The following is a 13,663-nucleotide window of genomic DNA, read 5'->3' on the forward strand; positions in this document are numbered from 1 at the left end:
AGGACCGCCCAAAACATACACGCATTCAATCAACGATACAATCCTGCAGGCAGACAGGGAGGACCAGTGTGCAGGTCCTTCTTTGCAGTGCAGTGATTTAGCAGAACCAAGCTGGACTGCCTGGTACCCCTGAAATCCTACAGCTCCGCTGAAATTGCCCTAGCCATAATTACACTGCGGGCTCCAGGGATCATTTCCCAAGTCGAGCTAATCACGCTTTCAGTATTGTGTGCCTCTCATTCGTTTCCGATCCGTCACCCGGTTAATTTGCAATCTCACCCTCTCTCTAGGCGTGATTTCACCAGTAACAGCATTCCATAACTGTGTGTTTTCTCTAGCATGTCCCACTAATCTCTCCGTCGCGGAGGCCATTCTCCTGCTGCCCACGTTTCCTTTGCCTGAGCATCGCACCATTTCTGTGTGCCAGATCCCTGCTGCCGTAGCCCCGGCCGCTCCCGCCCCGCAGTGTCCGATGCTGTCTTTCTTTTGTCTCTCCCAGAGTCTGAAGGAAGGCCTGACTGTGCAAGAACGCCTGAAGCTTTTTGAATCCAGGGACTTGAAGAAAGACTAGTTCTCCCCGCTCCGCTTCAACACGCGCACCTCCCAGCTTGAGGCAGCACAGCACCAGCACCGTTTGTCTCTCGTTCCTTACGATTGTCCTTGCTGTTGTTCGTCTTGGCGCTCCTGACGAGACTGAGCTCCGCGCCGGCGGTCCCCCGCCGCCGCCTCTCACCTCCGCAGCTCCTTTCCCTGCTTTGTGAGACGCTTCAGAGACTCTGAGAGGGAGAGGAAGGGATGGGGCTTTTTCCCTCTTCAGCGCTTGTAGGAGAATCCTTCCTTTACTGTAAACCATTACACTAAGTGTCAGTATTAAGGCTGAGTAGCCTATTAATAAGCTAGCTCTGTCGTACCAACCGTTTTGGTATAAAAGCAGGGCCTGGGTGGTATAGGCCGTACCTAGCTCTTACTGCTGTCAAGAGACCCAGTGCTCAGAGCACACCAGGAGCCTAATCTAACCGTTGATCTTTACTGCATTACTTGCACCTACAAGGGGGAAAAGCCTGTGGGAAAGTGTCAGGGAGCGCAAGTCAGTACCTGTGTGAGCAGCCGGGAGGTACAACACTGGCATCTCGCTGGAAAAGGATGGAAGAAATGACTCTCCTGCCCCATGACTGTGCCGTATCCTGAATGTAGGTGTTACCGAAGCCTGGTGCGCTTTGGTGTCTTTCCAGGTGGTGATGGTTAGGGAGTTACGGTTGCTCATGTGCAACGTCAGGTCTGCCCCACTGGCCGTGTCGTTGTCTCCCTTCCTTCTCTCTGGTACCCGGGCCTGAGATACGTGTTCTGGGACTGAGTCATAAGGTCACTTTCTTGCCTCTGTTTGATCAAGCCCAGCAATCTTTCTGCTGTTACTCCCCTCCTCTCGTTGAGTCCCGTGTATCCTAGGGTCTGTGCGCATGTGAAACTCCCTTTTCCTAGTCAAAGAAGGAAAGTAGAGTAGAAAGTAGAACCAATACTGACTGAAAATGCACAGTGCTCAATGCATATAATGCTCCTTTTTTTATCAGCTTCTTGAACTCAACTCTTCTTGTCAGCAGGGCAGCTCCTATTTTAATTCTTTAATCTTTTCCTGAAATAAAAATCTGAAAACCTGTATGTGCTTCAGACCTTCTCAGTCATAACAGTTTTCGTATTTAAAACATACAATTTAGCAACGTGAGGCCAATAAACTGATACCAATTAAAAGTGAATTGAGAGAACTGGTAGCAATAGATACAGCACATGGCCAGCCTAATACAGGCTATCTTACTAGAGGATCTGCAGACTCTGCTTTGCAGCAGCAGGACTGCATGGGCACTGTGGCTTAATCCTGGGTTAACGAGAGCATTTCAATATGCTTTACACCTATAAAGAGCCCGGATCCTGCCTCACTGATCAAAGAGAATGCCTGCCTGCCGCTGAACGCAAACGCTGCTCACCCTGGCCAGGAGCAGCGTTGAAATACCGTTCCAATGCATTAGGTTTCCAACCTAATTTAGCCACCGAGCGACCCACAACACATCAGACTGTGCTTTTAAAAATATGCCCTAGCTTTTGTGTGGAGCTAAGCTTCCTCTTGTCTTTCAGGTGCTTAAAATGTGGTTTAAGCAGGCAGTGGCATTCAGGCAGATCTGTGCATTTCATGGCTAATTTGGGATCCTTAAGTAGGCATGGTGCTTTGGGCAGCAGCTGAGAGTTACAGAAGTGCTGCAGACCGGTACTTGAGAAGTTCTCGCTACCAGCTCTGGAACTGGTAGCAGCCAAGGGCCTGGAGACAGGCGCTGTCTCCGTGCCAGGCTAAGCGACAAAGGGTGCTGAAGAGCTTTCCTTTATCCTCCATCCTCCGAGCCGTGCTGAGGCCAGCAGCTGCCTTATCCCTCCTCCTGTCCCGCATGGAGGAACGTAGCCTGTTGGGGTGCAGTCGGCAGACAGAAGCTGTTCATCCCCAGCTTCACACCTGCACGACGGGCTTCCAGGTTAGCAATCCCCAAAGTGGAAACTCTCAAATTAGAGCTAACCTGGGGCTGTGGAAATCACTGCTCTCACCACACTGATCTTTTATCTGATGGCCTTTTAAAGCATAGACTGTTACTGCTATATAATCTTGGTAATGCTTAGTAATGGCTTTCTGCAGCCATGGCATGGGGTCCTGCTTCCCTTATAGCTGAGGTGGACTAGACGAACTCTTCCTACTTGTATCCTTCCCACTTTCTCAGCCATCTCCAATTTGTGTGTTGTGCTTAAGAGGCTACTCATGGAAGAGTCCAAAGCTCTGTCACTACTCATGTGCATCATTTCTCTCCCTTCTGGCATCTTGGGGCTTTACTGACTTAAGTGAGAGGTCTGATTCTTCTGCATAACCTCATGGTTGAGCCAAGGATGTGTGTTTGGGTCCCAGTTCCAGCAGCAGCTGGGAACATGACACTTCAGTGGGATATACTACCAAGTAAAGGCAATGTTGTCTTTGAATTAAACCAGGGACATTAGCATCTGCCAAGCAGCACAGATTGCAGGACCAGCAGAGATGTCAGTGCTGTGACCCAGGCTTTTAAATTCTGACTATTGCTTGGGTGGAAAAGTGAATGAACCCACTGTGGTTCATATATCGTATATGCCCTTCTGCACGTGACAGGAGGCAGTCACATGTCCCATATGCCTAGTGTGCTCCCTTCCAAATTTATCTGCCCAGCTCTCAGCAGAGATGATTGATAGCTTTTATATCTCCTCCCTCACTGATCCAGGTTTGACTGTCGTGTGCTCTGCTCTCTGCTAGCTTTCATGCCCTGCTTCTCCTGGCAAAGGCCTTGGGCCACAGAGTTATGATGGGGATTAGGGCTCAAGTATTGTCATTTCTCTTCTCTTAGAAGACCGCCCTGGATCCGATGGAAGAGCGTCCAAGTAGGGTCTTCCTCCTCCTCCTCCTGCTCTGTCAAGTAGGGTGGGACTTCAGCCTCTTAAGTCAACTGAGCAGAATGTGCTCTGGGCTCCCTCTCTACAGGTGGACTCTGACCTTTCTTACATCTCCTAGAAAATCTTGCTTTTCTCATTTACTCAGGAGCACTTACTTTAAGCGTGAGGACTAAAGGTTGCCATCCATTTGCAATTGCATGCTGGTGGTATAGAGGAGATGATAGATAGGCTGAGGGCCTTTGTAGTACAGGTTCATGCCACCAAGCCTCTTGAGACTCTCCAAGGAGAGGTTTTGTGGGGGGTTTTTTTCTGCTCTATACTCTGCCATACCTAGAAGTCCTCTCTTGCAGCTTAATCTGGGACTAATTGAGCTTAGTGAGTGAAAGCACCTTGCTTTCTTTGCCCTTTGATCCTGCTTTGATCCTTATTTCCTAATGTAGAGAATGGGTTTCATAAGTGGAGGGCACATTTGATGTGGCTACACAGGTGTGGAAACTGGCTGATGTGACCCAGAGCTTGGCAGGTTGCAGGCTGCCAAAGTAGAGCTGCCGGGAGCTTTGAGCCGTGCGGACTGGGCCATGTGCTCCAGAAGAGGTGAAGAGGGAAAACTGACGTTCAAGCGGAGGCCTTCCTCATCTTTTGTCTTGCCATATGTAAATACATTAATACAAAAATAAAAATATGGGTGAGCACGGGCAAAAAGACACTGCAGTGTATTAGCAAAGTAGAAGCACTTAGATGTTGGTGCAAGAAGGCTGAAGAAGGTGCAATTAAAATGCAATGGACAGCAAGCTGTGTAAAGGACGGTGGTACTGAAGCAATGGAAGTTCCAGGGCGTGGGTTAGAAAGACTTTCTGCTTGTGCTCTGGCTCAAAGTTGCCCTGTGAAGAAAGGCAATGAGGGTTTAGTCTTGTTTATACACATATAAAAACATACCAAGGTTTAAAAAAAGAAAAAAAAAAATACCCACGAACACTTGCAAAGAAGAGAACACTTGTATAGGCTTTGCTCTTTTCCTGTATATACACACATATGCTAAGCAAAAGGTCGTATAAAAGTTCTGGGCCGCTTGGGTCAATTCTTCACTTGAGGAAATGCACATAATATTTTCACTCTCAGATGAGACACTGACAGGAGATGTGGCATAAGCAAGGCCAATGCTGGAATTTTTTAATTTCCTTTCTTTCATCCTAGTTTGTGTTTATCTTCTTATACAGAAAATGCCAGTCCTCTCGCAACCTCCATCTTAAACGGCTCCCTGAATCATCTGTAAAAGAATTTGAATTGAGGTTTGCTAAGACTCCTGTATAAACAGAATCAGACCCTGTGGGCTCAGCTAGTCAAAGTTTTGCCTTTAGGGAACTTTTGATTAATGCCAATTGGCCAACTTCTCCGGGCCTTCAAACCGCTGATAAAAGCTAAGCAGACAGACAAGTTCACTGAGAAAAAAAAATAACTGGCACCAACAACAGCTACAGCCAAAACAGAATGTGTTACAAGGAATGAGGACAACTGCAGAGAACACACACAGTGTATGGAGGAATAGGTTTGGACCATCCTCTGGTGACTATTTGCATGGTTTTAGCAGTGTCTAACAAGCCAAATCAATTAATTTTTATTGCTTAACTTTGCTGTTTTAAAATACTTAGCACTAAGCAAAGGGGTCTTTTATGAACACGGTGGTGGGCTTGTATACTGTCCCCGTTAAGAGCAGCCATCAACAGGGGGTTAGGCTTCTTTAAAAAAGAGAGTAAAACAGAAAACCCTGCAGTGCTGTGCAGAAAGCAAGGTCCCTCTCGGTGTCTTCAGCAGCTGCATGGCGCTTTGGAGCAGCGCTCCTCCAGATGTGTACAAGCGTGTACTGCAGCAGCTATCAGTTCTGGAGGGCACAGAAAAGACATCTGAGGAGGAGAGATGCCGTGGAATGAACATGGCTTTGTTACGGACTGTTGCAGGCTGGATTCCAGGTTTCATTCCTCGCTTTGCTCGCAATGTGGCAACTATCAGAGCACTTCTCCAAAGCATAAGGCAGTACATTACCTGCCTTTACATTAAAGAATGAGAGAGAACCAGCAGCACCAACAAACAGAGCCAGAAACTGAAATATTTCTGCAGAGAGAGAGAGAGCAGTGCTTTAAAAAAGAAAAGAAAAAAAGCCAGCTGGGAAACTTTTTTGCTGATAGCAATGTTCTTTAGTTATCCAGTTTCTTCTTCCTGCTCCAGGCCTCATCCATGTTTCAAGATAAGAGAAATCAGTGGCTCTTGACGTTAGAAAGTGTGTGGAGAACGGGGAAAGCTATGGGGAGGAAGGAAGGGCGAGAGGGGGAGCGAGCTCGCCATTTGCACTAGAGGCTTTCAAATTCCAGCGCCGTCTCCCAGCGCACGTGGCTGTGACACAGCAGAGCAGGCTGCAGGTTGCGTCTCCTTTTGATGTGGGCCAGGTACCTGCTGTCCAAAACGGGGCGAGTCCTTCTAGGAGGTATTCTGCTTCAAATGCTCTGAAAGGGCACAGTATATACACATTGGGTGACGTAAAATGCAAGCTGCTGCATTTTACCCAGTTCTACACTATTAATAGTACTGAAATGCAAGGTTTAGGAAAACTCGAGTGCAACAAAGCTACAGACATATACACCTCCTCATTGCTTCTAAATATTCTTTTTCTTTTGCATAAAATTTCTTACCGTTTGCACCCTCTCTCCTTGAAACAGACCAAGTCCTTTTTAAATGTGACCTTTTCTTTGCTCACATATAAAAGAAGCAGCAAATTTTACTCGTTTGCTTCAAAACTAAACTTGTGTGCTGATTTGCAAGCCAGAAAAAGGCTATTTTTTCCTTCTGTAATAGAAGTTGACTGGAATGCATTTAAGCAGCTCCCCCCAGCATTGTAAAATGTGTCACTTTTGTAACAACTATATACTTGATTGGATTCCACTAGTCCTTTGCATTTTTTGTGGTTCATATACAGTACTTAGTTTGTTGTGAACACTTAAGCACATGCACGCTCAGTGTAGCTTGCCTTTCCTCTGTAATTTTTTCCATTTTTTTAAAAAGCTTTGTTATTCTTCTCTTTTTAAAAAATAATTTAAAACCTGTATAGTATTCAAAGCACGCAATGTAAATATTTATTACTCAGAAATTAGTGGAGGGTTCTCTTTTGTGACTAAGTTGTGTTTTTGATTTTTAAATCTTGTTCTAATACAGACATCCCATTTGGGGGTTGGAAGAGGAGCGCTGAGTGTAATATGTTGAACCCACCCTATCTTTCCTGATAGAATATTTGTTTGTTTTTGATGACTGTTATAAATATCTTTTCAAACATTTTCTGCTGACCTATACCTTTAGTTTTGAAAATACCTGTCCAAAGAATGTGTACAGTCTGTTTGAGAACTGTAACCCTACTGCGCTATAAACTTGTTTTTTTTTCCATTCAGAGAATTCGGTGATCTTGTATTTGATAGTGGCATTAACACCGTGAGTGTGCAAACTGTTATCTATATATGGAAAAGTAGTAACTACTTTGTGCTAGAGCACATAAACTGTCCTTGCACAGTAACTTAGGACTGTTGCAGTGAGTGAACCAAGGCCCCCAGAGCTCGGAAGCCAGTGTGCGATGGTGTAACTCACTCGTGCATCAGCATTGAGGATACTCTGTAAGGCCACCTGGACTTTACAAGGGAACTACAGACCTAGCTCCCAGCTGTGCAGATACATATTGTACGACAGCATGGAAGTTTACTGTAACTTACAGGACATAACTGTCTAAATATAACTTTCAATACAATGTAGTTACTACTGAGTTGAACTTTTGTGATCCTACCACTGTAATGCAACCATTTCTTACAAGAGGATGCAAAAGTACTGTTGCATGAGCAGGGAACACGCAGGCTGAAAACAACATCGCTGTGTCAGCTCGGGTGGTTTTCCCTGCCTCAGCCTGCACTTTGAGACTACTAAAAGAAACCAAGGGTGTGGGATTTACTAGCAGAAACCTGATTAGCCAGTCAAGTTGGTACCAACCAAACTAATCCAGCTGGCCATGAACTAGTAAATAATTAGTGCAATTACAAACAATTATTTTCTCATTCTTCCTGCTTTCTTCACACGATGATTGTGTGCTGGATGTGACAAGAAAACTGACTCTTTGTTCTAAACTAGAGAGAGCAAAGTATGTTGTAAAATACTAAAGACTATGGTAAGTAGGAAATAGATAAGAATGCTTAGTCTTTGACCCATATTCACCTTCCTGGGACCTGGAGTTCTGGGATGTCTTGAGATTTTAAAGAATCATTTTTGGAAGGGATAAAGTTTTGGGGAGAGAGAAGGAAACTTTGTATGTCTTTGAGTGATAACCGAAGTCGCACTGGACACCCAGGTACTAATAGTCAGTCTTCCTCCACCAACCTAATCAGAGCTGAAGGCTTGCCTTAGTTCTGCTTTGCGCACACTTTTCACCAATGACTGAACCCCATCTGAAGGAGATTCGTTCTGGATTAAAACATGTGCACACACCACGCTCTACCACTTGTATTACAAGAGCCTCTGCCCTCTTCCACTCCTTACGGAAATGACAAAAAGGAACTGTGAGTAATAAGAATGCAAAAGCAAGAGTAAACTGCAAGGTAAATTTTCCAGGTCCTGTGCTGGTGCAGCAGAGGCATGCCCTCCACCTCTGATCTGCAATTTGACTGAGTGGCAATAACGACAGTAGAGAAAGCACAGGCATCTCAGTGCAGCTGTGGCTTGCTACAGCTACACCGCTGTTGGAAAAACCTGTGGATCAAATTCAGAAACGATTACAGCAGGGTGGCGAGGAGAAAGAGGAACCACAGTTGTTCTAAAAACCAGTCAATGTGTAGGTCTGAATGGCACGTCTTAAGGAGGTTTCCACAGAACCAGATCAAACTTGATTCATTTCCCTCTGCAGAGGGGAGCGTGTGTTTGAGGCTCCTGTTTCTACGTATGTGTGGGATCTTTTCTCCTTCCCCTCTCCCTTCCACTCCATTTTATTTCAGTGCTTTTTTAAGAGCCACTGTTCCTGATCAACTGTTCACTGTAATAGAAACGTCACGTTTTGTCACAATATTTATTCCTTACAAAATCTTGTGTGACATGCTAGGTTCCCGTGGATGTAGCTGATCATTTTTATTTTGTAAATATAATTACCTAACTTTACATAAACTATATCGTAATAAACTATTTTTGCACCACCCTTTGCATGCTGTGTAGTGAGGTGTTTGTTTCGACAAGGACATTACTACAGAAAGAAAGGAGTAGAGGACAGAGCCTGAAACTGAGTTAGCCGTTTGCTTCTACAGTCATATTTAAGAAAGAAAATGCAGTAAGTAGCACATCTCACCTCCCTTTTAAGAGCAGTAAAATGTTTAAAGGAGTGTAAAGCTAATACTGCTGTAGTGGATTTACTAGGGAATGAACTTGCTCAGCTTCTTCCATAGTTGCTATGTACAGATAATAGCAATAGGTATTTTTTCCCTCCCAGACCCACGCCAACTTTCTCTAACAGAACAGAGCAAATCTATAATCTGTTGCAGTTACTCTCTGCATCCTAAATAACACCTAAGCATAAGGATCTATTGGAGTTTTTAATGATTTGAATCTTTGAAACTACCAACCTACAAGGACTGTCTGAAGTACAGAAAACATAAGATGCTATTGAGCTTTTCTGTGAGAATGGCATATTTAATAGGGCAAATCACAGCACTACAGTATCAAGTAATTGTGGTAACACAACGTTAAGACTTTTTGGAGAGATTTCGAACACTTAAAGTAATTCTTAACACAGACACTTGAATATTTAGGAGTTTTGAAATTCTCATTAAGTTTACACCCACCTTTGTTCTACCTTAAACTGTAAAGACAGAGATTCTTCAACCCCCCCCCCCCCCAAATTCTCTCCATAATATATTTAGAATGGCAACATTTGTAGGAAGTTGTTATATCTTTTACTAGACCAACTAATACAGATGTAAAAAAAAGGAATGCTCCAAATCTGGATGGCCAAATTTGTCCATTGCTTTCCAACCGTATCAGTAGTCTAACAAAAGATATTATCTCTCCCTACAAAGTCCTTCTCTCATGACCTTAAAACATCACAGCCAATACAACATTCCTGCATCAGCTTCCTCTCATACATAGTTAAAAACATGTTTAATGTTATGCTCCCTCTGCTGGCAAAGCTACAGTAACGTGCTCCCAAAAAGGGGCCCTTGGTTAATTACCAGTACAGTAACAACAAAGCTCTTAAATGCAATGTAAACCGAAGTTTACTCAAATGTACAACACTGAATTAGTCTGACTAAAAATAATCATATTAACTTTACTCTCTTTAAAGAGAAAACAGTGAGTGAGAAGATGGTCAACCCCAAAAGAAAATATACTTACTCAGAAAAACGCATCACCTAACCGTTGTAGAAGATGTCCTTTGGACAGGAACAGAGCTGTCCAAGCATTCTGAACTGCCACTGCTATCCAGAGGGATGAGCTTGCCTTCTCCATGATAGTCATCTGTCACCCGTCCCCCATCCTTCTGCTACCTTCAAGCATTCCTGAGATCATTGAATCAGATCAGGAAGCTGTATCCTGTCACCCGTATGGATGGGGCTTTCCTTCCCCAGTGCCTTTCCGAAAATCAGTGTCCTAACTACAGCCATATTCGCTTTTAAGACAAGGCTGACTGCTCCTAAAAAAGTGTATCTCACTGCTTTCCAGAAACTTCCCTACACTTGCTGCCTCGCAGAGGACCTGGTGCTAGTATGCATTCTGTCACTTTTACTCTGGGACTTTACTAGTCTGAAATGAAAGAAAAAGCAAATCTTCTATAGTAATTAACATTCAATATGTATTTTTAATTTCTATCTTCATATTTTCCACAAAATCCCATTTACAAACTTTCAACAATTAATGCTAACAAAAAGGTAACAAAGTTGCTTAATCTCGCTATAGGAACTCTACCTTTGCTCATAGTCCTCTCAACTCTTCTTTTAGAGCTAGCAGTGCAGAGGAGCCATTGGTGTAAAATTCCATTCTGCAATATCCCAAGCTGATAAATGTCTGTTTCACTGTTGAAATATCAAGCACCATGCAAACATTACCTTGTTTTCTCCTGGGCATAGCACTGAGACTGCTTCAATTTCCGAACTCTATCAGTACAGTTTTATCATAGCTATCCTCACAAAATAGCTTAGCAAACAGTTGGGTGATTTTCTTTCATTTAGCTTGCAATGGATCTGTGACACCCTAGGGTAGAAAGCACTTCACTTCTGCAGAGGAGCTAAATTACAGCCAAATAGATCATACATTGAGGTCTACATATAATAACAAAATCCATGAATGCCATTTGTTAAGTACTCCTCCAGCTCTGGGAAGCAGCTTAATCACTTATTTTCTTTGGAAAAAAATGTATAGTTGATGGGATTGTATTCTTCCCAAATCCTTTCAAACTCAGCCAGAAAAGGCTTCACATACTCTGCATCTTCCACAATCAGCACATTCTCCCGGTTGTTCTGGATAGCTTGCGTGGTCCAGTTGAGGGAGCCCGTGATGAGCATCTTCTTGTCCACAATAGCAAATTTGTGATGCATGAAACCATTGTCCTGGTCGTGACGTACCGGGATCCCTACAAAGACATAAAAACCTTTTCAATGCCCCCTCTTCAGAGGCACGGCCCAACGCTGTGACAGCTCTTCCCACCCTCCTTCAGCTGCCCCGAAAGGGTAACTTCACGTCTTCAAAACGCACACCAACAACGTGCTGGCAACTGAGGCCGAAGGCCTGAGGCCCAGGGGCCATTTTGCCCCAGCAGGAGCCGCCCCAGCGCCTACATGGCCGTGAGGGGCCGCCCGCCGCCAGGCAGCCGCCGCGCCGCGCCGCCGCTCCCCCCCCTCCCCGAGGCGGGGCCCAAGGCCGCGGCCCGCCCCCACCGGCTCCCCGCGGCGCCGGCTCCGCGCCTCACCGGCGCGCCGGAGGTGGCCGATCTGGGAGCCGCTGAGGGCCATGTACTGCGCGTCGGTAACGACGCGGACGCGGACGCCGCGGCGGTGGAGCAGCTGGACGGCGCGGCCCAGCTGCGGGCTGGAGAAGGCGAAGAGGCAGATCTCGAGGGAGCGGCGGGCCGAGAGGAGGCGGCGCAGGAGGCGGCTGAGGGGGCAGTCGCCGCGCGGCAGCGGGCAGCGGCAGGCGCCGGGCGGCGCCGCCTCGGCCAGCAGCGCCTCGGTGCAGGTGACGCGCGAGGGGAAGAAGAGCACCTCGCGCACGGGCCGCCTCCGCCGCCGCCACGCCGCCAGCGCCTCGAGGGCCAGCGCCGCCGCCAGCACCGCCAGCGCCAGGCCCGCCCGCCGCCGCGCCACCGCCGGCCACATGCCGCGCCGCCGCCTCGCCCGCCCGCCCGCGGGGGTCCCTAACGGCCGCCGCCTTTCCCGCCCGCGGGGGTCACCGACGGCCGCCGCCTTTCCCGCGCGCTGCCGCCTTCGCGCATGCGCGGCGCTGCGCAGATGCCGCCCTCCCCCCCCCCGGCGTCGCGACACACGACATCGCGGCGGGGCGGTTGGCTGAGCACGTGCATTTGGGGCTGTCTTCTCCTCCCCGGTGCTTGTGTGCGGAGGGCCCGGCCGGTGGGTGTGCAGCGGCCTTGGGCCGGAGCTGCCCGCCCGAGCCTCGCGGAGCTCTGCACCCTTCCTCGAGTCCCGCGGGGGATTTTGGTTGCTCCGCCGCGAGGGAGCGGTGGATCGCGGGCTTAGCCGCACACGCCGAGAAGGCGTTCGGTCCTCAGGGCCAAGGAGGTCTGAAACGAGGCCCTCGTGCTTGCTGGGAGCAAGCGAGCGGTGCGGGACGGCCCTGCTCACCGCCTCCAGGTGACTGACCCTTCCCCAAACACCACTCGTTTCCCCTGCCCTCCTTCAACAGGTTCCTCCCCAGCCTGCTGTAGGGATCGTCCTTTGAAGCTGTTACCCGCTCTGGATCCTGCCCAGAGAGGGGGTTTGGAGGGGGTCGACAGAACCACTGCAAGAAGGCTCTGGCTGTAACCGCAGCCAAAAGAAACGCCTCGGTGCTGGTGCGGGAGTCTTCGTCTGTCAGGCTGCAGCGTTCGTGTCTGCGTTCCTTCCAGCTACACGCGGCTCAGCCACGCAGAAAGGGAAGTCATGCTGAATAAAGAAACGTCCTCCTTTAATCAGTTTGTCTTTGAGGTGTATCGTTTGAAGGAAAGGAGGGTGGTGAAAGATGTCTGCAGACATGCTCTTTTGTTAATTAAGTTGCGCTAAGAGCTGTGTGCACATTCCAGCTATCACTGACGGCAAAATGCGTGCCCATAGCCTAATCCAAGAGCTGCAAGGACTTGCCCAGTCAGTTTGGTAATCCTGAATACAGATCTGTTCTGGCAGGCAAGCACATCTGCTTTTAGGCTAAGCAGGCACCTCGGGTTTATAGATTTCAGCAACCTTCCCCTTTTTTTCCTGTGGAGATTTTATAAGTGTGAAGCTAGTGGTTTCCATACTATGTTGTCCAGAGATCCTCTGGTCCTGTTTGTGACAACACCCAACTTCAGATTAGCAGGGAGAATGATCAGTGTTGCCTACAGCTCATCACTGAAACGGGCAAACAGAAGCAGAGGCTGAAGTCTCATGCTTGACCCTGTGATCATCCTTTTGTTGTTCTGAAAGAGACCACATCACATACGCTTTGCTAATGGGTATTTACCCACAAACTCTGTGCTACATATAGACTAGGTTGTTAATACTAGGTTGCTCAGAAGAGCTGCATTTAAAAAAATGGTAAGCATGAAAAAAGTTCAGCAGTCAAGGTCCTAAATACCACACAATGTCTTACCTCTTGTATTACATAGCTCTGAGTTGGACCAGAACTGCTTTCAAACAGAAAAAGTACTAGATCACAAGCAAGAACTTAGTTCATCGGGGGGACAGCATCTTCTGAAGTGCTAAGCTGAAAAAGCATTGGTGATGAATGGGTCACTTTGTCCTTGTGGCAGCTACAACAGGCACAACTTATCTCCTACCAGAAATTCTAATTCACTAGCCCATGTTTTCCTCATTACTTCTGTCACTTTTATTTTGCTATTACTGGGCTTTATTTTTCCTCATTACTAGCCCTAGCATGTGGGAAGCAAGATGTATATATTATTAAAAGCTTTCTTTCCTATGGATCCAGCTCAAGTGCCTCTTCTGTCTCATGTTTCCTT

General features: G+C 46.9%; 2 protein-coding genes across 2 annotated transcripts in view; one reads left to right on the top strand and one right to left on the bottom strand.

Annotated features, from left to right (window-relative positions):
• Positions 1 to 6,879, top strand: part of MPRIP (myosin phosphatase Rho interacting protein) — a 109,077-nt gene extending 102,198 nt beyond the window's left edge. The window contains exon 24 of the mRNA XM_067306190.1: positions 500 to 6,879. Coding sequence (XP_067162291.1) covers positions 500 to 571 — 72 coding nt within the window. The 3' untranslated portion in view covers positions 572 to 6,879. The remainder of the gene's footprint in view (positions 1 to 499) is intronic.
• Positions 6,880 to 10,292: 3,413 nt separating this feature from the next.
• On the bottom strand, positions 10,293 to 11,828 carry PLD6 (phospholipase D family member 6). Its single transcript, XM_067306557.1, has 2 exons — positions 11,423 to 11,828; positions 10,293 to 11,086 (listed from the first exon to the last, which is right to left on the bottom strand). Exons 1-2 carry the CDS (start codon positions 11,826 to 11,828, stop codon positions 10,845 to 10,847), a joined length of 648 nt encoding a protein of 215 aa, XP_067162658.1. The 3' UTR covers positions 10,293 to 10,844.
• Between the last annotated feature and the right edge of the window lie 1,835 nt (positions 11,829 to 13,663).

This window comes from Apteryx mantelli, chromosome 16 (genome assembly GCF_036417845.1).
Source record: "Apteryx mantelli isolate bAptMan1 chromosome 16, bAptMan1.hap1, whole genome shotgun sequence".
In the NCBI taxonomy this organism is placed as follows: domain Eukaryota; kingdom Metazoa; phylum Chordata; class Aves; order Apterygiformes; family Apterygidae; genus Apteryx; species Apteryx mantelli.

What these genes read in the sequence shown, in the direction of transcription:
- PLD6 (XM_067306557.1), bottom strand. Translation starts at nt 11,828, where the DNA reads ATGTGGCCGGCGGTGGCGCGGCGGCGGGCGGGCCTGGCGCTGGCGGTG. An exon ending in CGGCCACCTCCGGCGCGCCG is followed by an intron (nt 11,087 to 11,422) that starts GTGAGGCGCGGA and finishes ATGTCTTTGTAG; the next exon opens with GGATCCCGGTACGTCACGAC.